This window comes from Delphinapterus leucas, chromosome 1 (genome assembly GCF_059928025.1).
Source record: "Delphinapterus leucas isolate spDelLeu-1000000601 "Yukka" chromosome 1, BTC_Dleu_Yukka2, whole genome shotgun sequence".
Taxonomy (NCBI): Eukaryota; Metazoa; Chordata; class Mammalia; order Artiodactyla; family Monodontidae; genus Delphinapterus; species Delphinapterus leucas.
The window spans coordinates 104,451,597-104,476,472 of NC_143129.1; the positions used below are offsets into that span (position 1 = coordinate 104,451,597).

A 24,876-nucleotide genomic window follows, 5' to 3' on the forward strand; every position below is an offset into this window, starting at 1 on the left:
TTTAAGAGGATCTCCTTTTTATTTTAAAGATTACAAGGGAAACCCTTAAAAAATACACTTCAAATCTAGCCTTTCCTAGACTCACCTTCTGGGCTGACTTAGCACCATGCATTGCTCTATGAACATACTTAGACCACTTTATTTTTTTGTGCCTACTTCGTCCAGTGGTCTGCATCTTCTTTTGTCGTAGGGACCACATCTATCATATGTTGGAGATGTCTGTGTTGTGTAATAAAATCCAAAATTTTGACCCTAGAACATGTTCAAAGTGGATAACAAGTAATTCATTTGTTTTCTTGTCAGAACTTTTTGCTGGTGTTATATTACCACAGATTGCAAGGTTCAGTTCAAAGTGTCACTGCTGCTTCAGCAAGTGAGTTGCATGATTAAACCTTCCAATGAAAGTAGGAAAACACTGACCTCCCATTTTGGAGTAGTTAATGATTATATGGCTTAAAAATCTTTGTAAGTGCTGACAGATACTGAATGGTGTTTTTTGTCCTCTGCAATAGAATGAACACTAAGATAACAAAATTCTGTTTGTTTTGCCAGCATTAAAGTTCGTTCTCCAGTGGAAGTTTCTTGCTGCTTTTTATGACTGTTTTGCTAAAGAACTTTTCTTATTAACCATTTATGCATAATTTTACTAATGAAAAATTATGCTTGGTTTTGAGGACAGGAGGATATGTAAACTATATCATTGCTTTTGAGGGTTTTACTGAACAGTTTGATGAGAGGGCATATATATTAATATATATATTAATAATTGATATCCTATCTGATGTGTCCAATGACAGTGGCAATAGGTTATCTAGAAGTTCATGGATTCATAGATCATGGATCATGATCTAAATAGAGGCAGGGACAGTTCTTAATTTTTAGAGGAAATAGTTCTTAGTTCTTAAAGGAAAGTTAGCATTTAAACTAACATAAAGTGGCTGCATCCTAGACAGGAAGTGATGTGAGCAGAAGTGTGGATGTAGGATTGTACACAGACTCAATAAACAACAAATAGGTGAGAGTGGAAGTAGGTTGGAGTGGTAGGTGGTACCAGATTGAATAGCAAAGTGATAATTTTTATTGGCATTAGGTATGTAACAGGGAGACATTCAAGCCTTGTGGTGTGTCTATGTGTGGGTACCAGATTGAATAGCAAGGTGGTAGTTTTATTGGCATTATGTATGTAATGGGGAGACATTTAAGCTTTGTGGTGTGTATATGTGTGTGTGCACGTGCATTTATATGTGTGTAGGATGTCTGTTATATAGGAAAGATTGAAAGTACAGAATTGAGGTGAATAGTTTAATTGGGAGAGTAGTAGTATATCATGATCCAAGTGTACTGTAATAGGATCTGCAATAGTTTGTAGAAATAGGAAATACAGAGGATGGGCCAGATGTAAATGACATTGGCATTGTGTGGGTTTAAGGAACAAAAGAAACAGTAGTTATAGATTGACCACATGTGAAGTTCAATTTACTGGAAAAGTGGTGGTATTACTGACAGAAGTCAAGTGGAGTTAAAAAGTTGGGTGAAAAAGACAATACATTGTTTTCTGATGTGAAGAAATTGAGATAATGATGGAACATGCAAGTGGGTTATTTGGCATCCAGTGAAGTAGATAACTGTAGATCAAGACAGAGAGAGATCTCAGGGTTTGGAATATAGATATAAGACTCAGCTGCAGAAATCATCAATAAAGGGGCATTCAGAAGAGGTCCAAGGACCCTTAATTGTGGTCAAGAGGACAATGGAAGTCACAGAAGTAAAGGTAGTGAATAGAAAGAGAGGCCTTAAAACTCTGATACCAGAGAAACCAAAGACGATGTATTTCTGGATAGAAGAGCAAATCAACAGTATTGAATACAGCATAAAAGTCATAGAGAGTTGAGAAGTAAACTAAAGCTTATAGCATAATAAAAAAAAAAGTTTTCAAAAGTTGCATTTTCTTGATTTTAAATAGTTCAACTCCCAAACTCACCACATCCTTGCCTCACACTTATCCTTCTCAAATTCTTACTGACCCCCTCCTGGATCGGGTGGATCCCAGTTGGGTCCTTTCCTTGCCTGGTGCTGCTTGCACCAACTGAAGGGGAGCAGGTTCGGCAAAGCAGAGCGGGAAACTTTATTTATTGATTAAGGAATGAGGAAGGGAAAGCTCCGTGTTCTACTGAACCCTTCTCCCTCAGGGAGGGAGGCGAGAAACTTTTAAGGGGTAACAGGTGAGTACGCCATCAGAATTTGGGAAAGGGGCTGCAATTTCCAGAAACAACCAGAGCATGAGTAGTCCTTTGGGCTCCTTTGCATGCAGCACAAACTGTGTCTCGCAAAGTGCAAGCCCCCTCTTTGCATGGAGATCTTAGCATGGTAATGAGGCAAAGACAACTTATGGACACTTTGGTTCTCGTCTGCACAGGCGCCGCCCTCGTGGTTGGGCTGGAACCGGTTCAGGGCGGTTGACCGTCTTGGCGCTTTCTGGCTGGGGCTGGTTCAAAGGTTTTGCCTTAGTTTTTGTTAAGCAAGCACAGCTGTGGGGATAGACTAGGGGATGGTGGGGCGGGAAAAAGGAAGAAAGTAGGTTAGTCTCTGCACAGGTGTGGATCTCTTCCTGGTGGCAAAAAGAAAATGTATCTTATGATAATTCTTCATGTTAATAAAATCAAGAAATTAATAGATCACTTAAAAATAATTTTAGTTTTTATTTCTGATATAAATCACTTGCTAGCCCATATATGTTTCCTTTTCGCTGTTAACCATATAAATGAAGGGCAACTAGTCAATCCTTGATTTATTACGATTTTGTGAACCTGGAAATCATGCTACTTGCTCAATTTAGTTAATTAAAAAAAAAAAAAATCTAAACTCAGCCAAGGTCCTACTCTCTTCTTTCCCCTTAAATCTTGTTTTCCAGCTTTTCCATTTGCTCTCCAGTATTGCTTTATTTTTAGCATGCTGGGTACACTTAGCCTCTCTTGAACTAAAATGACCTTTAGTCTTGTAAACACAGCTCTTTTGAGAAACAATGTATCTTATACACAAAAGTTAATAGATTAAAGGTAAATTGTAATAGTTTTCATATTACTTAAAAAGACCCTCAAAGGCTGATTTTTGAGGCCAAAAAATTTCTGTAAAGCAAGTTTTGAGATAAAGTTACTAATTTTTCTTGAATATAAAAAGTATAAGTTCTAGAATATGAATTTTCTTAATTATCAGTGAACTGGTGAATATTTTTTGGTAATGTAATAATTCTGTTTAATTCTCTTCGTGCATAATTTTATCTTGAGTTTCTGTGTATATTCATATATATACATGCAACTCTTGAGAATGTAAGATACTATTTTAGCATGAGTTTTTATAGTTATGCCTTTTCCAAATATTGGTTTTTATTTAAATATATAATGCAGAGATGCTTTGCAATAATATATTAAATTATATTAAATAGAAAATAGTTTATAAAGTAGTGAAATTTTTAAATAAAATGGGTATAGTACAGGTTCTCATCTTTTTTATATTTTTGATACCACTTTATAAGGGTTTGCATGTGACACTTTGTTTTCAATTCCTGTAATGAAAATATATAAACAGTACATAACTAGGTATATATGCTATTCAAATGGTTAAAGGAGTTAAGGAAGATACATAATTAATGGCTAGTATTAATTTCTTTGTCAATATTGTTTTTATTAAAATTTAAGCAATACCATGTAATATCTCTTTTGTTTATTCTGAAGTTTCTTCTTGATAAAATAAAAGTGTAGACTCAATGTAGTACCACCGCAATCTTAAGAGAAAAATATCTTTTAAGTTAATGCCCAGGATTAACAACATTTGCATAGTTCCACAGATAGTAGAATCCTTTCCATGGCTGTTATGGACTGAATGTTTGTGTCCCCCTTAAATTTTATGTGTTGAAGCCATAACTCTCAATGTGATAGTATTTAGAGACAGGGCCTTCTCGGAACTGTGAGAAAGAAATGTCTATGAGATTCTTTTATAGCAGCCCAAGCTGACTAATACAGTGTCTAGGTCAGAATCAGTCACCACCTTTGGTATGCTCTGTTCTGTATTAAGAATTATGAGATTAATATCAGATGTGTAAGTTATGAATCCTGTGTTTGAATTCTTAATCTTTTCTGAAAGACATTAAAAGACGTTTTTCAATTAGGAAGCACTTAGGTGCCTAATGTGTGGTGTGTATTCTGTAAGTGAAGAAGAGTGCATACTGGACCCTGCAAAGGCAGACAGCAGCTTCACGTGGCAGACCTTTGCTTGTTGAATAGGAGAGTGACATGATGAATGCAGTGTTTTAAGATACGTAAACTATTTTATTTGTATTAACTATTGGTTCAGTAGAAATAGATCAAATTTCCCAGGCATGGAAGTCCCAGAATGACTAGCATTTCTGAAGGGGTTCATTCACTTCCAGTTGATGAGTTTTTTGATGTTTTATAAATTCATCACTTTTGACTTGCCCTGTCTTTCTTGGGAAGGAAATGTAATATGAGTTCACCTAAACATGTTGCAGCCAAAGGTCCATGAGTTATATAGACTTGTATGTATTATAAAATGATATCTACATTGCTATATACATGTACTGGATTTTAAAAATCTGTAATTGAATTTCATGACCCTTCCATTCTAATTTGTGAAGAGCATATTGCATTTTCAGGCAATGTGCCTTTGAAATTGCAGACTTAGGGCAAAGATAAGTTCAGAGACCAATGATTTGTTTTCACCTGGGATATAGCTCTACTTACTGTCTCATTTATAGTTACCTTTTCACCTGTTGCCTTCATCTGTTTCTATATTCCTGTATGATTCATATATACATATGTATTCAAAATTAACAATATAAGAATATGAATATAAATGGGTTGAGTGGAGTCTAAAATCTAGTCCCATCATATACTAATTGATAACATGTATTAAGCACTTTCTGCATGCACCATTCTAAGTTTTATATGTCATTTTATTTAATCCTCAAAACAACCCTATGGGGTAGGTACTATTACTAATGACCATTTTATAGTTGAAGAAGTAGAGGGACTGAGAGTTTAAATAACCAGCAAAAACAGTAGAGCTAAAATCTAAGCCCAAATTTAATCTGAAACACTATGCATATTGCTTAGTAAATATTTAATACAATGAAAGTTGTAAAATTTAGGACTGTTAGAGACTCCATCCTTCATCAATTATGTATTAACTGTAGTGAGTTAGTCATTGTGCATAAAGGAAAAAATGTTCTTTGAATAGAGCTAGTAAAATTAAAAATATGGAAGATAAGTTATTTGGAAAGGTAGTCCAACCTAAAGGAAAAGAAATCTGAGCCTGGACAAAGAATGAAAGTGCATTAAGAATAATTAGATTTCTTGACCGGCACTGATTACCATGGATTTCCAAGGTTTTCAGACTTCAAGGTTATTTATATCTCAAGTGTGGGTGCAAGGTGCAAAATGGAGGCTGCATTCTCTCCTCTTCAGCTCCCAACCCAGCTGGAGTTCTGAGCTTATCCAAGAACCAAAGACACCTTTGTAAATTCCTAAGTTACTTAAACTTGCCTTATACTATGACTAGTGATAGACATAGGAAAGGGTAGGGTAATTGGCTGAGATTGGGGCCTATAAGCAAGAGACTGTTAAGCAAATGAATACTGAAAAGTTCAGTTCTCCATTGTTGAACATTTGTTAGATTGTTACCTGGATGAAGCAAGAGATACTTAGCAAAATCATTAAGCAATAGTTGTTTCTGTTTTTCTGTTAGCTGAGAATATTTATAGAGGAAAAGAATGACAGCACAATACAATGTTTTGCTGAAATCAAGATAGTTATACCAAATTATGAAAAAATGAGAAAAGCATGTTTTAAATTTTATTTATTTTTTACCTGATTCAGTGGAAAGTAGGAGACCATTATAGAGACCTCAGGATAAGTTACCAGAGACAAAATTTAAACATAATTTAAATAAGACAAAATCTAACTCATTAAGTTCAGCCTGTAAATCAGAAGTGTCAGTGTATGCGTATTATGTTAATGGGTCAGTAAGCAATGACCAGTACTGAAGAGGAAACATTTGCTTATAATTTAAAATGCAAAGGATGAAGGGAGCTTAATGGTGCATTATGTTTGAATAATCGATATTGTGATATAAAACAAAGCTGTGTGTTTAGAAAGAGAATATGTTGGCCAAGTGGTTTTCTGCAATTGGAATTCAAGCTCTCAGTACTCAGTTCCAGTATTTTTGGGCTAAGACTTAATGCTTTTATTTGTGAAGTGAGGGCCTGTTATTGTAGTCAATATGGGCTCCTCTTTGTGTTCTCTATGGCAGTACAGAAGGATGCTCCTCAGATGCAGAATTCTAGTTTTTGTGTTGTGGCATTCCAGCTGCTTCCCAGAATAGCACTGACAGACAGCACAGTGACAACACATGCCTCTGACTTGATCTCATGTGTAAATCTGTCTCTGGATCATATTCTATCGTTTCTTAACCTAAATAAAATTGGTACAATGAAATTTTCTCAAATTCTGTTTTTTCGTCTTTAGAATCACCAGTACATTTTTATTGTGTTACTGAAAATGGGAAAGACAAAGGCCAAATTCTTTGCATGGGAGAAAATCTCCCTTTATAAGCAGTATGCCTTATATCTGAAAGGGTTAATGGGCCTCTTACAGTGCTCAATTTATCCAGAGAGGGGACCCTGTGACCCTTTTAGGACCTGGCTTTGGTCATTTCTTAGGAAGAACACAATTTAGAACTCTCCTGTATTATTCTGCCAGCTGCTTAGTTATTGATGATATTGACTTTTAGTTTTAAAAAGTCTTGCTTTGGAAAATTGTTTTTAACAGCTCTCAACCTCTCGTGTCTTGTATTTTTATTTTATATCACTTTTCATTTGGGATATTATTAAGTCAAATCCTTGGTAACCATTCTCCACAATCCAATTTATTTTTAGCCAAGATCCATTGAATTCAACTCACTGCCTTTTTGCAAAAGGTTAACCCAATATTTCATGTTGTGTTATACTTTCTACTTATGCTGTGTAAAAGAAAAGTTACTGTGATAAGCAGCCAATAAATTGCATTCAGAATATTTATTCTCAAAGTTACATTACTGTGCCGACATAGATAAACATAATCATTTATCACAGTATGGATTGTGGAAGTAAAAACTAAATGAAATACAGCCATCTTTCTTGCATATTACCCAGTTTTTTTTTCCCTTTAAATGTTGGCCACAATAACTACCTTTAAAAAATGTCATCTTTTTATTTATCAGTTTGAATTAATGTGTGAGATTAGTAATGGTTCAGGTTGAATAACTAAAACAAAACTGCATCTATTTTATAATAAGGAAGTGTTTTCAACTTTTTTTGTATAAAAATGAGATTACTTATGTTTTCTTTCTTTTTTTAAAATAAATTTATTTATTTTTGGCTGTATTGGGTCTTTGCTGCTGCTAATGGGCTTTCTCTAGTTGCGGTGAGCGGGCTTCTCATTGTGGTGGCTTCTCTTGTTGCGGAGCATGGACTCTAGGTGCACGGGCTTCAGTAGTGGTGGCACGTGAGCTCAGTAGTGGTGGCTCGTGGGCTCTAGAGTGCAGACTCAGTAGTTGTGGCGCACGGGCGTAGTTGCTGCACGGCATGTGGGATCTTCCCAGACCAGGGCTCGAACCCGTGTCCCCTGCATTGGCAGGTGGATTCTTAACCACTGCGCCGCCCGGGGAGCCCACTTAGGTTTTCTAATGTTGGCTCTTATTGCTAGGTTGCTTTGGCATTATTTCATCATAAGGAATACACTGTTTAAAACTCATAGCTCTATTGTTCATTTGTTGTCCAGAACACAGACATCTAAATTGATAGATTGAAGAAATATCATGTATATCATATATAGCAATTATTAAAGTAATCTTCATTTATACTGGGATAATAAAATAAGTCCCAATGATGTTTATTAGAATGAATGCAGTATACAGTGAAATCCACTGAATGTAGAATATGTGTTTATTATTATTATTTGGTAACAGCCTTATTGAGATGTAATCCACATACTGTACAATTTACCTGTATAAAGTGTAGAATTCAAAGGCTTTTAGTGTATTCATAGCTGTGCTGCTATCACCACAATCAATTTTCATCATCCCCAAAGAAACCATATACCCTTTAGCAGTAATGTTGCATTTGCCCTAATCCCCCCAGCCCCTGGCAGCCACAGTCTACTTTCTGTCTCTATAGCTTTGCCTATTTTGGACATTGTGTATAAATAGAATCATACAATATGCGGTATTTTGTAACTGACTCCTCTCAGCACAATGTTTACTATGTGCATGTAAGCTGTTTGTGAATTTCCCAGATTTCTTTCTGTTATTGATACCTGTTTCCATTCCATTCTGGTTGGAGAACTACTTTGTATGATTTTAATCCTTTAAAATTTATTAAGGCATGTTTTATGGCCTAGCATCTGGTCTGTCATAGAGAATGTTTTGTGTACACTTGAGAAGAATGTATATTCTGTTGTTGGGTGGTGTGTGGTTATAGATATCTATTAGGTCTAGTTGGTTTACAGTATACTTCAAATCTATTTCCTTTTTGTTCTTCTGCCTTAAGTATAGGATTCTTAGTTGACAATTTTTTTCTTTTAGTACCTTGTAAATGTTATCCTACTACTTTCAGACATTTATTGTTCCTGATGAGAAGTCAACCATTAAACTTATTGGAGTTCCCTTGTACATATGAGTATTTTTCTTTTGCTGCTTTCAAGATTTTCTCTTTGGTGTTGACTTCTAGCATTTTTACCAACGTTCCCATGTGTGGATCTTTTTGCATTTATCCTACTTCAAATTTCTTGAGCTTATTGGATATATACTTTAATGTTTTTTCTGTCTTTTTTTAAAATCAAAATTTTAGTCATTTTTCTCCTTATATTTTTTTCTCCTCCTTTCTTTCCTCTCCTGATATCCTGCTACAATATTTTGGGGTACTTAATGGTGTACCACATATATTTTTTTTTTGTACCACATATCTTTAAGGCTCTGTTAATTTTAAAAAAAATTATTTTTTCTCTTTGTTTGTTGGATTGCATAATCTCTCTTGAGTTCTCTTAAAATTTGCTGATTCTTTCTTCTTCAAGTTAAAATATACTACTGAGCCCCTCTAGCAAATTTTTCATTTCAGTTATTGTAGTTTATTATCTCCATAATTTTTAAAATAATTTCTATCTCTGTATGAATATTCTGTTTGATGAGATATTGTTACTATACCTTCCTTATAATGGCTGCTTTGAAGTTTTTATTAAATCTTATACCTGGAACCTCTGAAAGGCAATTTCTGTTATCTGCTTTTTTTCTTGCATGGATCACATAATCCTGCTTCTTTGAATGTCTTGTAATTTTTTTTTTTATTAAAAGTTGAACATTTCAGATAATATAGCAATTCAGGATACTAATTTCCTTCTCCCCAACCCCAGGGAGGGGGGCTTGTTGTTGTTTGCATATTTGTTTAGTGATTTGGTGTATTACTTTAGGGAAGTCTATTTCCCCTAAGGTATGAACCTCAGATAGCACTCATGTAGGGTGAAGTCGTGGGTGTGTGCCTAGTAACTCTGGGATGACAGGGGTTTTAGTGGGACTCTGTGTCTTCTCTTTGGATCTCTTTGTTAAACTATCCACCTCTGTTGGTATCACAGCCAGCTCTTAGTCTCTATTGATTGCTAGTTGATTGCTCTGCTGTTTTTGACAATGCCCTGGCATATAAATTGCTCCACAGTGTGATTCAGTTAAATTTGGGCCCCTTTGCTGGGGTAGTTTTCAGGTGAGTCTTTGCGGCTTGTTGTGGCCCTGCAGGAGCTGTTAGCTATTTCTTTCTGGTAAACTGTCTGCCTTATGCCTTACTTTATTGCTCTCATGAAGCTACCAGTTTTGTCTTAATTGTTTGGCATCAAAATCTTTATTGTTTTTGAGACTACCCTTAGGCTTGAACTTCCTATGTATTAATTCAAATAAAGTCAGTTCTTCTGGGGAGAGCCGTCTGTTCTTATGGCCTGCCGCTTTCTCTGGGAAAAATCTCTGAGCCACAGCTCCAGATCTAGGTGTGGTTACAGTGGCCTGCTTCTCACAGAGTGACACTCCTGCTTTTATGAGCAGGGCCCTGGTATAGGCGGTAACCTCTGATCTCAGTTTGCTTCTCTTGGTTTGCTAACTCTAAACCATGAGCTAGCTGAGATGATGGTGATCTCATCACCCATTGTTACTGGTGTGTTTGCTCCTGAAGTAGAGCCTCTGCTCTATGAGTGGGGGCTGGGTGAAGCAAAGGAGCTCCTGACTTCTCAGCTGCACTTTCTGGCATTTAGTTGCTGCATAGCTGGTAGAGTAGGGAGAGGGGATGAGAAATGTTAATGTCCTGCCTCTCTCTGGGAGACACCACAGCCTCAGCTAGAGGCTGGGGGCAGAGGGAGCTCTGTGTTCTTGGCTGTACTCACCTGAGGTAGAATTTCTGTCAGGCTGAACTGGGAACGTGGAGGCTGGGGGCAGACTGCACTTCGAATGCCACAGACCCTCGCCATTCTTACCAAGTTTTAGTAGATTTTTCCTGAATAAATGTTCCTTCATTTGCTCTTTGGCTTTACGACAATTTCTGGAGATTTCAAAGGATTCTTAATTTTACTAGTTTTTATCAGTTATATTGTTCTGCTGGGGAGTTGATCTGCAGAGGTCCTCATGTGATTGTTCTGGAAGACTCCTAGTGGTTATTTTTTTTTTTTTGCGGTACGTGGGCCTCTCACTGTTGTGGCCTCTCCCGGTGCGGAGCAGAGGCTCCGGACGCGCAGGTTCAGCGGCCATGGCTCACGGGCCTAGCCGCTCCGCGGCATGTGGGATCTTCCCAGACCGGGGCACAAACCCGTGTCCCCTGCATCGACAGGCAGACTCTCAACCACTGTGCCACCAGGGAAGCCCAGTGGTTATGTTTTAAAGCATTGCTTAAGACAGGGCTTTGGAATTCATTTTTTATTCAGTTACTCAGGTGCTGCTTTACATGTGTGATTAGAAAGGTTTTCGCTTCTACTTTATAACTCACAAAGTCACAGTAAAATATGTAGATTTCATCTTTAGATGAATTCAAACGTAAGCCCAACACTCAGAAGAACTGAGTTCTGATTCATTCCCTTCCACATATTAATTGTGAGATCTTGAACAGGTTACTTAACCAGCCTGAATTTATTTGATCATCCAAGATTTTGGGATATTAGTAGCTGTTTGTAAGTTAAATTGAATAATACGTTTGAAAGCAATTGGTAAAACTCTAAAAACTTAAAGTAGAGAGTATTATTACTACTTTAAATCAAATCTGGAATGAAGTGCCTCTCTTTTCATTCTCATGTAAGAATACTAATTATAAAATTTATCTTAAAGAGTTATTTGTTATATTTCACATGTTTTTGAACTCCATATTATCATTAATAAATATTTTTATAAAGTCAGCTGGGGTATCACTTAGTAAATGATTACTTTAGATAAGTTTGTTGTGGAATTACAATAGTAGAAGGGAAAAACAACATTTTTAATATATGTCTTTGGGGTATGTGTGGGGAATCTTAAAATAAAATTTGCGTTTTAAAAATGCCAACATATTTACACATGCTTATACTTTGTTTATACTGTCTTCAGAGTATCCTGGCTTTAAATCCTCGAACACAATCTCATGCAACTCTGCATTCCACTTTGGCCAAGAAATTAGCCAAGAAACATTGGAAAAGAAATCCTGATAAGAACTGCTTTGTAAGTACCACTGATACATGAGTTCATGCTGAAAATTATCTCATTCTACACACTGTAAGACCAGATTTTATATGTAGTTAGAAACATAATTAAATATGTGTAAAGTACAGCTGTGATTTTTTTCTTATTTTAAATATTTTATATTTGAATAATCTGAAAAGTGTGTTTAATTTTGATGCTTAAAAAATCTATTGAAATAGTTTAAAATCATATAAATTTAGTTTGGTGCCAAAATTTATTTTCTTAAAGGTCTGTAAAAACCTCTTAAAATCATTTTGTAATGACACAATGATACAGAAGAGTTCCAAAGTTATAAATGTAATTCAGTTGAACAAGGGTATACTAATATATACAAACTGTTATAAAATATGCTTTGGGGGAATATTTGAACATTAGGTATTCAATATGAGCATCTCATAGTTCCAGGTGAGGTATAGGTGCAAAAATCTGAGATCTGATTGCTAGAATGTTATTTAATTGAGCCCATGAAATGATTACTGGGCTGGGATTGTTAGGCCATAAATGAGGATTAAGTACAACCTTGAAGGCAATTTTAAAATGCTGTCTTAGGAGGTATAAATCTTTAAGTTTGGGAAATCAATTTCCTTTTTACCTGATTTCCCAAAATTAATTTCTCCAAAATTAATTTTCTTAAAGTAACTAGTGAGCTAATTAATAGTATTAGCTTATTTAACATTAGCTCTTTTGGTACCTTGTGTATATGTTCTATTTAATACAATGATTTTAATTTATTTTTATGCACTTCTTTCCTACATATAAACTCTTCGAGGATAGGAATTGAGGGTATGTGCTCATGTGCATTTGTTTTTATCTGATTTTTAATCTTTCTGTCACTGACCAACCAGCAAGGTTTTTTGAGTAAAAAAAGAAATAGAAATACGGAGAAACAACATGACTTGAGATGATAACACAGCCACTTACTAGCAGATCCGGATTTGAAATTCAGTTTTCCTTGCTCCGGCTCTGTGAGCTTTGCATTCTACTATGGCATTTCTAGTAGAGGTCTCTGGAAGGACACTAATGTGGTCCAAATTAGATCAAGGAATAGATCAACTATCAGTCATGTTCCTGTATAATGATGTGAACAATTGAAGGACACGGAAAAAAGAATCACGTAATTTTCAAACTTAGAATGCTTTTAAAGATTATCAAGTCTAACTCTCTCATTTTAAATGTGATCCAGATAAATTAGATTAAATTAGATAAATTCTCTAAGGTTCCCTTTATAGATTATTAAACTGTTTATTTAGAAAGAGAGGCTTTCTCTATTATTATTATTGTTGTTATTTTATAAAAATTAGCATTTTCATTCCATAATGTTAACCTGTAAACTGAGTGGTGTATATTGGGTTGGCCAAAAAGTTCATTCGGGTTTTTCCATAAGGTGTTAACAGAAAACTCGGACAAACTTTTTGGCCAGTCCAATATTATCCTATTTTTTGCAATTGGCAAAGATACAGTGAGAAGTGTTTTTCTCTATTAAATATATATTGGCACAAATTCCTAGAAAAGCAGTTTGACAGTATCTTTGGCAATATCTTTGACAATATTTGTTAATACCTGTGTTAGTTTGCTAGGGCTGCCATAACGAAGTACCACAGACTGGGTGGCCTAAAGAACAGTTTATTTTCTCAGTGCTCTGGAGACTAGGAATCTGAGATCAAGGTGTCAGCAGGGGCGATTTATTCTGAGGCCTCTCTCTGGATTGCAGCTGGCTGTCTTTTCTCTGTGTCTTCACATGGTCTTCACTCTGTACTTGTCCAAATTTCCTCTTACAATGACACCAATATCTCAAATAAGATCCACTCTGATGACCTCATTTTAATTACCTTTTTAAAGGCTGTCTCCAAATGTGTCCAAATACAGTTACATTCTAAGTTACTGGGGGTTAGGACTTCAATAAATTAATTTGAGGGGATATACATACAGTTCAGTCCATAATAATACCTTTAAATTATCAAACACTTACACCCAGTAATTCATCTCCTAGTAAACTATCCTAAGGAAAGAATTAGGAATGTAGGTAAATAATTAAATAGAAAGAAGATCATCCCAACATTATTTGTAGAGAAAAATGTGGGGGAAAAAACCTACTGAATTCCAACCATTGGGTTATGGTTAAGTAAATTAGGGCCGATCTATTCAGTGGTAAATTGTGCAACCATTAAAATTACTTTTGAAATAATTAATAATCTGAAAAAATACTTACAATCTATATTATATGACCCAGGCACGAAACAGCACTGTATTTAAGAATGATTGTATGCACTTTTACACAACCACACTTATATACATATTCACAAAGAAAAAAAGAATGAAATGTTAATAGTAATTATATTTGTTTTCTTAGCACTTTTGTATATTTCAAATTTTCTATAATGAGCAAGTGTTAGAGGAAAAATAAAAGCTTTAAATATATGTTAAAATAATCTCAATTTCTAACAGCAGATATATTGCTCTGGATGTAAACCATTTTGAAAACTCTATGTGATACACTGGATTAATAAAGAAAAGTGAAATAACATTCCCAAGGGGAAATATGGAGCTAGAGTTGAAAGTTATCCTCAGTGTCATTAAAGAATGCATTTTTTTCCTTTTCATTATTATTCTCTTTGTGCATGAATAAAAGTATCACCACAAGATGTGATTTATTTTTTAATTGATAAGTTTTCATACTTGAGTTTTATAATCACTCATCTAAACTAAAAAGCCTTCTAGCTAAAACAAACATAAGAAGATTCTGAAAAGCGAAGAGAAGGCCAGCCAGCTAGGGATATGGACCTGAAACATGACACAGTGATGAGTTCCCTGGGTTTTCTTTTTTCTGCCTTGGAGCTGAAGAAATTGGAAAACCAGAAATGCTAACTGATACACACACACACACGCACATGCACACACACACACACATACACACACACACTTACACAGATCTCAGCAAAGTCTGCTCTCTCTAGCCAGAATACCAGGAAAGGAACAGTCTAGCAACAGAAGACTTTTTGACAGTAACTGCTTTAATCTAGCCAAACACTACAAAAAAAATGGTGACCTCATCCTGATGCATTCATAAAGGCCGAGTGGGAGCCTAGACTTCCATCTTATGATGAGAGGATGAGATGCTCCAATCCTTCTGCTGGGTGAAAGAGTAGGGAGTCAGGACTTTCATACCCACTAGCTAGCCGGTAACCAAGGCAGCCCACATCCCCAGTCACCCTCTGTGGTGTCAGTGGTGAGATCACTGAACTTCTACTGCTATCAAGAAGAGAAGAAACGGGGTGAGGCTAAAAAATACCCCAAAAGGAAATAATAGCTAAAAACTTCCCAAATTTAACAAGAGACGTTAATCTACAGATTCAAAAGCCTCTGTGAAACACAAAGGAATCCATAGCAAAACGTATCATAATTAACCTTCTGAGAACTAAAAAGAAAGACAGTATCTTAGAAGAAGCCAGCCTGCTTGCCTCAAGGTAAGGACAGCTCCTATGGGCAGTTGTGCTCCAGATCCTTGCCCTGTAGCTTTGACTAAGACTAGACACTATCACCGACAAATGCTTGCTCAGCATTTTTTTTTTTTTCCTACCCTGCTTCACTCCTCTTGTATTGGTATTTCCTGAAGAGCACTCACTCCATAATCACGCGAATCCAAATCCCTGTCTCAAATTTTGCTTTTAGGGAAAACGAACTTTAAATTGCTAAATTAAGAGCAAACTGTGGCCTGTATCAGCAGTACTTGACATAGGCAGTCACTCCTCTCTTCTTCCTGAAATATTTTTTTCACTTGACTTACAGGACATTAGACTCCCTGGTGTTCTTCTTTCCTTATTGGTATCTCCTTCTCACTCAGCGTATTTGTTGGTTATTCCTCATCTTCTCACCCTTAAATATCAGAGTGCCCAGGGCTCAGATCTTTCTTTCTTTCTTTAGAGACTCACTAATTTGGTGATCACATTTTGTCTCCTCATTTTAAATACCATATATAGACAGATGGCCCCTGCATTTATATCTCTTGCCTGGACCACTTTCTTAAATTCTAGTCCTCTATAACAAAATGCCTAAGGAATACCTCCACTTGAATGTCTAATCGCCATTTCAGTGTACACATACTGAAAATCCAAATTATGATCTTACCTCCAAAATGTATTATTCTTGGAGTCATGTCCATCCACCCTTTCTCTGAGAGCAAAATACTGCGTCCTTGATTTTGTTATTTCTCTCACCTTCCATACCTAAGTAGAAGATCCTTTTGGCTTCAAATATATCTAGAATCTGATTATTTCTCACCACTTCTACCACTACCAACCTTTCTAAGCCATCACCATTATCTTTCATCTGGATTATATCAGTTGCTTTGTAATGGTTTCCATGCTTATGCCCTTTCCTGGTAGAGTCTCTTCATAATAATTCATCGGAGAAATCCTTTCAATATTCCTGTGCTCAGAATCTTTCAGTGGTTTTCTAGCTTACTTGGAGTTTGCATAATTTCCTTTGTACAGTTGTCACCTCAGCAAGGGCTTCTCCAGCCACCCTGTTTAAAACTCTAACCTGCCACCCTACCAAGCTCTCTTTAGACTTCTTTGCTTCTTTGCATCCCCAGCTTCATGAACCCTTGGTGCTCACTAAAGATCTGTTGAATGAATATGACCCCTCTTTTACATAGTCCTTACATACTAGATATAAGGATCACATATTTTCTTGTATAGTGCTATATACAGTTTCCAGAGTCCCTTTGCATATTGCATTTGATTTTTACCATGATGTGAATGGACAACCCAGATGTGTTTCCTCATTATACTTATCTGTTTCCTCATTTTACTGACTATGCTGAAAATGTTAAATTATTTGCTTAAACTCATTGAAATTACTTAGTGTTGGAGCCGTGTCTAGAATTCTGGTTATCTGAATCTAGTGTGTCCTATCCAGTGTATTACCTGGCCTCCTTAAAAAACACGAATAAGATGATTAGAAAATAGATATGTTAAGGAAAATGTAGATTGTAGTGGTGGTCACATTTGTGACCAGTAATCTTACATCATTTCTGAAGGCAGCCAAAGAGCTCGTTTTGAACCAACTCCCCAACTACCAAATAGAAAGGCTTTATTTATTCGTGTTTATTTTGTTTTGTTTTCTAATGATTTTGCTTTGGCTTTACAATTCTCTGTTTTGGTTTGACTCAGATAATTACTGCTTTATCATTCTTAGCATATCTGCATTGGGGCTGTGGTTTGGGTTTATTTGGGTAGAGTCCTCTCTGTCTCTCTTTCCACTTTGGTCCTTGAAGCAACTGTATGTTAGGCACTGTATTGAATGCCACTCAAAGGTGAATAAAATATGCAAAATAAGTAGTCTAAAATTGTCTATTAAATTAAATCACATTTAGTTTTAATAAACAAATATTTGTTTATAGGCTTTTTAGAAAATAGGCATCTGTTTTGGCCTGTAGAAGTACCCTAAGAATGGCAATTCTGAAATTTTTTACCCAGGAATTTCTTTCCTTGCCAAGTTAATACCATTCTAGTAATAATTAGAAATTCTGAATTCAGTAGGGAATTTAAACTGGCAAATGTATTTTTACTGGTTAATGAAGCACGAAACAGTTATTTCCAGTATCTTTTGAGCAGGTGTTCTATAACTGCTGTTTATTTTTGCCATTTTTGAAAATGTTGAACTGTCTTAATTACATAAATATTTTGTGCTCATTTTCCGTTAGCAATTTTTAAAGAGCATAAAATGTTACAAATCAGAAAACTTATCCTGGGTGAAAATAAAAAGGAAAGGCAATTAAAGACAACCAATTATTTGACATGTTTTGAGAATTTTAGCTAATTTGTTTTAAACACATGGCACGTAGTAGGTGCTCAAAGTAAAATAATACAAATAAAAATAAACCATAATGTATATTAAGAATTTGCTGACTGCAGGTATATTTCAAAGTGCTTTCTATGAAGTAACTCTTTTTAGCCTCAGAACCACCCTGTGAGGTAAGTGTTATATTTTATCTCCATTCACAGATGAGGGAAGCTTAAGAAACCTGTCTAAGGGTCCACAACTAAATGGTAGAACTAGAGGCTGAATCCATGCAGTCTGGTACCAGAGCTCTTTAAGTAGACTATTTAAAATAAGTAAATAAAAATAAATCACTGAACTTTTTTCTTCTAGTAAGTGACTAAAGTAATATATAGGTTTTGGTAATCATTTTTTTTTTCCCTGGGTGAGCTTCACCATCTTAGTCACTACTTTGTTTCTACATTTATTGCCTGTTTACAATGGGCCAGGCATTGTGCTGCTTAGCACTCTGGAATAAAAATGAACATGATATAGACCCTGCCAAGAAGGTCTCACAGTCTTTAGAAGAAGACAGAAATATCAACATATAGCCCTCTTTCAAAGGACGAACCCTGGAGGGATTTTAATTATCAGTATGAGTTGGTCAGATTTGTCTTGAGATGAATCAGTCTAACTTTCAGTGTAGAAGATGGGTTCAACGAGAAAGATGGGAGGCCAGGTCTCTGGGACTGATGTGCAAGGCTGGAAGACAAATCGTGGAGACCAGGGGCGGGGGGCATGTAGGAGAGAGGATAAGCTTGAATATATAGGAGGTGTCTTAGTCTGTTTGGGCTGCTATAACAAAAATATCACAGACTGGGTGGCTTAAACAACAAACATTTATTTCTTATACTTTTGGAGGCTGGGAAGTCCAAGATCGAGGCACCGGAAGATTTAGTATCTGGTGAGGGCCTACTTCCTCATTCATAGATGGCTTTTTGCTGTGCCCTCAAGTGGCAGAAGGGATGAGAGAGCTCTCTGGAGCCTCTTTTATAAGCACTAATACCATTCATGAGGGCTCTACCCTCATAACCTAAAAGCCTCGCAAAGGCCCCACCTCCTAATATCATCACAGTGAGAGTTAGGATTTCAGCATGTGAACTTTGACGGGACACAAACATTTAGTCCATAACAGGGAGGTAAAATAAATATGACTTGGGAGTTGACTTTATGTGTACACTTAATTGTTCATAGGATAAATTGAGAGAAACCGTGAATTCAGTTCGGGATCTTTTGAGTTTCTTGTACCTGTGGGTCATCCTGTTTAGTTTAAAGGTTGAAGCTCAGTAACGGGGTCAGGAATGCAGATGAAGAGTTTTGAGTAATCAGAATATATGTGGGTAATTAAAAGCCTGTGGGCAGAGTTACCCAGGAAGGGTGTGTGGAGTGGGAAGAATATGGAGGTTAGACTTTGGGCAGGGATTAGGGAGAGGGGAGCTAGACACTGGCCTCAGGTGAAGAGTGTAAAGGAGGCACCAAAAGACTCAATAATCAAGGTAAATAATACAAAAATCATACAAAATATATAAATAATACAAAAAATATATAAAATGTGTATATGGAAACACACTTCTTTCCTTTTGCCTCAGGCTCCATTGTGGCTCAGCTTGGCACTGAGCACCAGGCAAGGGCAGGCAGAGATGAGAATTTAGCCAAGAAGTGCTATGATGGGTGAGATGAGAACCAGAGGAGCGTAGTGGGAGAGTTCCTACAAAGAAGGAGAGATCAGTGTGCTTTTCCTCTAATACCCGATTACCGAATGGGGCTATTTTTTGTACTTTGGAAATTATCCTTCTAGGTTGCCTTATCTGCTGAGTCCATTTTTCCCTCTCAATTTTACATGACTATTAAGAGATGAAATCCACGTAGTTAATAAAGTTATTAGTCAACCAATCTCATTCAGAAAGGGAAGGTGGAAGCTTGGATCCCCAGCTACTTGGCTCTGTTAAACTTGACATAGAATGCAGGTCCCCGTATTGGTACATATCAAATTCACAATATGAATTTTTATTTTTAAGCTCCAAAATTAAATGAGCTTTTGACCAGAGTCACAGTAAGAAAGCAATCCTATTCTGCACTGGCCTCTTCTTACACCATAGTTTAAAACAACTTCTCAGGCTTGAGCTTGCTTTCCTGATTGCTGACAATAGCTTTCTTCCAAAAATAGACTCAATGCCTGAAGGAGTTTCTGGAATTAAAAAAAATAACCAAAACCAAGATTCTTTACAACTTAATGCCTTCTTCAATAGTTGAAAAATACATGGTTTGTATACATAATACAAATATCAGACTAGAAACTCAGGCATGCAGGAAATAAAACCTCCTTTATTTTCCTATAACTGAACTTAATTTTTAGTTTGAACTTCTCTAAGGGTAGAAGTTTAGTCACTGTCACTTTCAGAATTCTCTTTTCTCTGTTTGTCCCCCCACTCCCCCTTATTTCTCTGAGCTAATATATGAGTTTCTGGGGATTTGGTGGCAAGTGTGATAGGTGAGCTGAGCCCTGCTGATTCTTCATGACATCTTTCTTCTAATAACCATCACGGGGAATGTGGAGTCATCCTTCATTCCCATTCACCGGGTCCCTTCCTGTCCCTCACCTCTCTTCTACTTTGAAGTCACTCTCGAACACATGACAATCATTCTAATGTCCTTCTCAACACAGGGGCTTGGGGAACTTCACGGTTTAGTCACCTTTTCCCAGGGCTTCATCTAGTTAGTGGGTGACAGGTTCTCCAAGCTCATGATTTCCACGCACCTAGCTAGGGTTTGTCATTCCCCCTGTGTCCAGCCTGAGGAACTGAGCTTCTTTCTCTGGATCGACCATTATTCCTGGACCCTTCCCTTTCCTTTTGATCCTCATTTTGTTTTTCCATTCTTAAAATATTTATATAGTTTAGATGGGAAGGTAAGAGTGGAGGAAAAAATTTGCTTTTAACTCATCACACATATCCTCCTAAATCCACACTGTCAATCACCCAAGTTCTTCCAGTTTCCTTGAAAACTTGACTTCTGAAATCCGAAGTCTCACAGAAAATCTCTGTGTCGCTGCTTTCTGCACTTACATTCTTCTCTTTTAGAAATGAAAACCAGTGGCCTAGCTGCCTAACATGTGTAAACTTTAGGAGGAAGGAGACAAAAATTACAGTAAAACATCTCGTATCCCACAAAGTCTGATTTTGAATTTGGATTTAACAGAATCGGTGATTATCTCCCATCCTTCATCCAGCAGAGTATCAAATGAGGTCTGTTGGGGTGGGAAGTTAGGGTAGGGTAAGTTCCTACTTTGGGTCAGAGAGACTAAGAAAGAAGGGCTAGGCCAGGCAAAGCCATTCAGAACCCTGTGTTGGGAAGCTGAGATAGTGCTTGCAGGACTCTTGAGAGTGAGTGTCTCCTTAAATTTTGTGACATAGACACCTCACTTACATCACCATAGTACTGACTCTGAAAACTGCTGCCAACCAAAGGCTTGCACTGTGCCGGAGGTACCAGCATGCCTTGGGACCCAGCAATGTCCCCATGAGTGTTTAAACTTGGGTAACAACTGCCAACCTGCAGCAGGGACTCAAATGGATTTGGATGGCACAGGTGGCCCCAGAAATCCTAGCTGGCTCACTGGGTGGGCTTCCCTGGTCCTTACATTAATTTCCCAGTAATGCTACTGCATATATTATCGGATTTTTTGGAATCATTAATCTGGTATGGTTTTACCATTTCTATTAAGAACAGTTATCCTACTGCATTTGTTGAGAACATTGTAATGGATTCGAAAAATAAGTTTGTTTTTAAATAGGTGTATTTTAAGTGATCTTTATTGGATAATCTCTTCCATACTTCTAACAAAGGTTAGAAGTTATTACTGTATAAATTTAGTAATTAACTTTATGTGTGTGTTAAGATAGACATAAACTAGAAAAAACTAATCCTTTAAAGAAAATGCAAGTTTAAAAGTTCAGCAGAGGGAAAATTTTAGAGAGTTAAAATGTACTGTGAAATGTGACTACCTAAAAATCCTGTTGTCAGAATATACAACTTTAAGAAGAACAGGGATTCTGAGCCTAAACTCTTGCTGCACGGTCATTTAGACATATGTAAACCTTGTAATTTTGAAATTGGGATGGAGTCTTCAGTCGTATGAATTTTGACACATAACCAGTATTTATTTTAATATAGTAGCATACTGCTTATGGGAAGGGCATTTTTGGTAGAAGTCTTAAAGTCTAGTTACAAATTTCTAAAGGAGAATTTTGGGCAATCTCAGTTTCTTTAAGAATACAAAGTATACTCTGAATCTGTACTTAAAATATGAAATCATTGATTGGTTTCCATTGTCTATATATGAATTATGAACTCCAAATAGCATCTTTTGAACATTTTTGGGCATTGATCCAATGGCTAGAAATAAGGTACTTTTTATAGCATTGACCTCTCTTAGATAATTAATACATTTCATCACATTTTTCCATATTTATACAACACTGATCTTGGTTGGCCTCGGTCTGCAGCGACTAGAAGCAGGGTTTCTGATCCTGGCCAGAGATTAAGGTTGGGTCATGGCAGTGAGAGCACCGAATTCTAGCCACTAGACCAGTGGTCAGTGACAAGGCCCTGGCCCTTTGGCTTTGCAGAAAAGAATTCCCACAAAGACGGAAAGTAGTGAAACAAGTGAAGTGTTTATTAGGAGAAAAAAAGAGTACAGTACGTGTGGATAGACACATGGGCGGACACAGAGAGAGGGTTGCGCCCTTGTGGTAGTTTAAATCGCTTTTATGGGGCATTTCTTCCAGGTTTCCTTTGGCCAATCATTTTGATTTGCCTGGCTCAGAGTCCATATTTGGTATATCTCAGGATCCTCCCCTGTGTGCACGCGTCTCTCAGCCAAGATGGATTCCACCAAAGAGACCTATGCGTAGCTTGGCATAACTCCCCTTTTGACATCCAAGGAGCTTTCTGGTCGGGAAGATCTCCTTGACTTCGAGAATGAGAAATATATGGTCTCTTATCTTCTACCTGGGCAGGGCCCAGCCTCCTCTCTCGATTTGTCATGCTATTCTCATCTTGGAGTATCCACAGGGGACAAACTCCAATTGCTTACCCTAGTGGGGGCCCATCTACCTCCTGCCTCAACACTACTATAGATAAATTATTTTACTAGTATTCATAGTATATTTGCTTGAAATCTGAGTTGTACAGTTTAATTAATTATCAAATATTAATGGAAGGCCAAATATGTGCCAACCACTGTGAAAAGTGGGGAAAGGGACAGATGCTTTTCCTGCCCTGACAGCTTACAGTCATTTGAACAGGCATTAAACTCATTCACAACCAAGTGTTGTGAGTATTGCCATCCATGGGACTTGAAGTATGTAACCTAGTCTCAGGATTTAGCATTAGAAAACAGAAAATTCTGTTTTCTCTCTGAGAAAACAGAATTGAAGTTGAAAATGTCGATGAAGGAAGGAAAGAAGAAGAAGGGTCCCACCAGAGTACAGACTATATATTGCAGACACCTAAGATGAGGGAGGATATTGAACTAATGATATTGATACTTTAACAATTTTAGTGCTGCATGGCTGTGTAGAATATGGGGAGAAGTACCAAGTGATGAGACAGAAGAGATCAGAGTAGTACAAGTAACAATAACAGTAATGATATTAATAATAACATTTATTGAAAAGTTCTGTATGCTGATTCTTTCATTGAGAGAAGTGCATGCCATCCCATTAAGAAAGCGCACTCTGCTACCTGCTAGAATTTGGAATTTTGCCATATATTAGGTTCTGTCTTTGAAAGTATGTGTTTTCTCGGCACTTTATTGCACACATAGAATTAGAATAGTATTGTCAGAGATTTATTCTCCAGGCAAAATATGTAATAAAATGCTAATTAGCTAAAAAGAAGAAAAGTGTTAACTCTTGATTTCCTGAGGCTGTTACAAGAAAGCTTTGCTTTAATTATTTATTTCAGACTGATCACAACTTTCTCCACGTCCATGTGACACACAAATTAAACTCGTTTGTAATTGTCAGCCATCAGCTCTGTTACTTTTATTTTGCTCTTCTTTAGTTTGAAATTTTATAATAGTTAAGTGGGAGTGAAATTTTATAGTAGTTAAGTGGCAGTTCTGGTTGTTTTTTTTTTTAACCAACTTTATTGTTAATTAGAATGGAGTGTAGTTATCTAGTCAGGGTTTAAATTGAACTGGAAAAAACTTTCCTCTGAGTAAGGTGTGTTTCAGTTAGCTTTATTAGCAAAAGAAAGAAATCTTTCCCTTTAAAGCTAGCCGCCTTATCTTTGAGGTTGGCTTTTTATGAAAGAAGACAGTGGAACCTGAAGGGATGACCTATCAGCAGAAAGGTTGGTTTAAGAGTGAGTTACAGAGATAAACTAATTGGGTTCAATTATTGGTTCTTCCATTTACTACCTATGTGCCCTTGAGTAAATTCCTTAATCTCTTCCTGCCTCCATTTCCTCTTCTGTAAAATGAGGGTAATGACAGCATCTACCTGATATAGTTGTTGTTAGGATTAAATGAGTCAATTTGCATACTATATACACTTCCTATACACTTTAAAACACTTCCTGGCATATATATAATCCTGTATAACTGTCATTGTGTAGCATTGATGGGTTGATGCTCCCAGATCTGTTTCTGTTACTACATGCGTAGATCCATAATGATAGTGGATACAGAACAAAGTAACTAAATATGGAAAGAATGTGGAAGGGTAATAAACAGGAAGATATTAAGGACGGTAATGGAAAACAGAGCAGACATTTCCTGCATTGCCCAGAAATTTCTTAGCAGCAAGTTGTGTGTGTGTGTGTGTGTGTGTGTGTGTGTGTGTGAGAGAGAGAGAGAGAGAGAGAGAGAGAGAGAGAGAGAGAGAGAGACAACGGAGGTACCAGATTTTCTGAGCACTGCCTAATATATCCATGAAGTTGGAATGAATTATCTTCCTGTGAATTTTTTTTTACCATATTTTGCACTCTCCAAAAAGCTTCATCATGACACCTTGGTCCTGCCCAGTTTCACCAGTCTATAGCTCTTCGTTGTCATGGGGATTTCGCCCTGGCCGATGCTCTGTTGTGTGAGCCCCTGTAGGGAACTAAGTGCTAACCTGAAATGTTTCTCTTCTCTTAAAATGGCCGAGAGTGAAACATTTCCTCTAACCATTTGACAAGGAAGTTTCTCTTTGGAGAAGTTGTTCATATAGATTACATATTAGTCCAGGAATATTGAGAAGGGAATCCAAAAGATCTGAAACC

At 36.7% G+C, this 24,876-nt stretch overlaps 1 protein-coding gene across 2 annotated transcripts in view; it reads left to right on the forward strand.

Annotated features, from left to right (window-relative positions):
• DPYD (dihydropyrimidine dehydrogenase) overlaps positions 1–24,876 on the forward strand; it is an 825,900-nt gene that overhangs the window by 26,819 nt on the left and 774,205 nt on the right. For both annotated transcript variants that reach the window (XM_089919140.1, XM_022553288.2), the window contains exon 2: positions 11,656–11,766. In XM_089919140.1, coding sequence (XP_089775266.1) covers positions 11,656–11,766 — 111 coding nt within the window. The remainder of the gene's footprint in view (positions 1–11,655; positions 11,767–24,876) is intronic.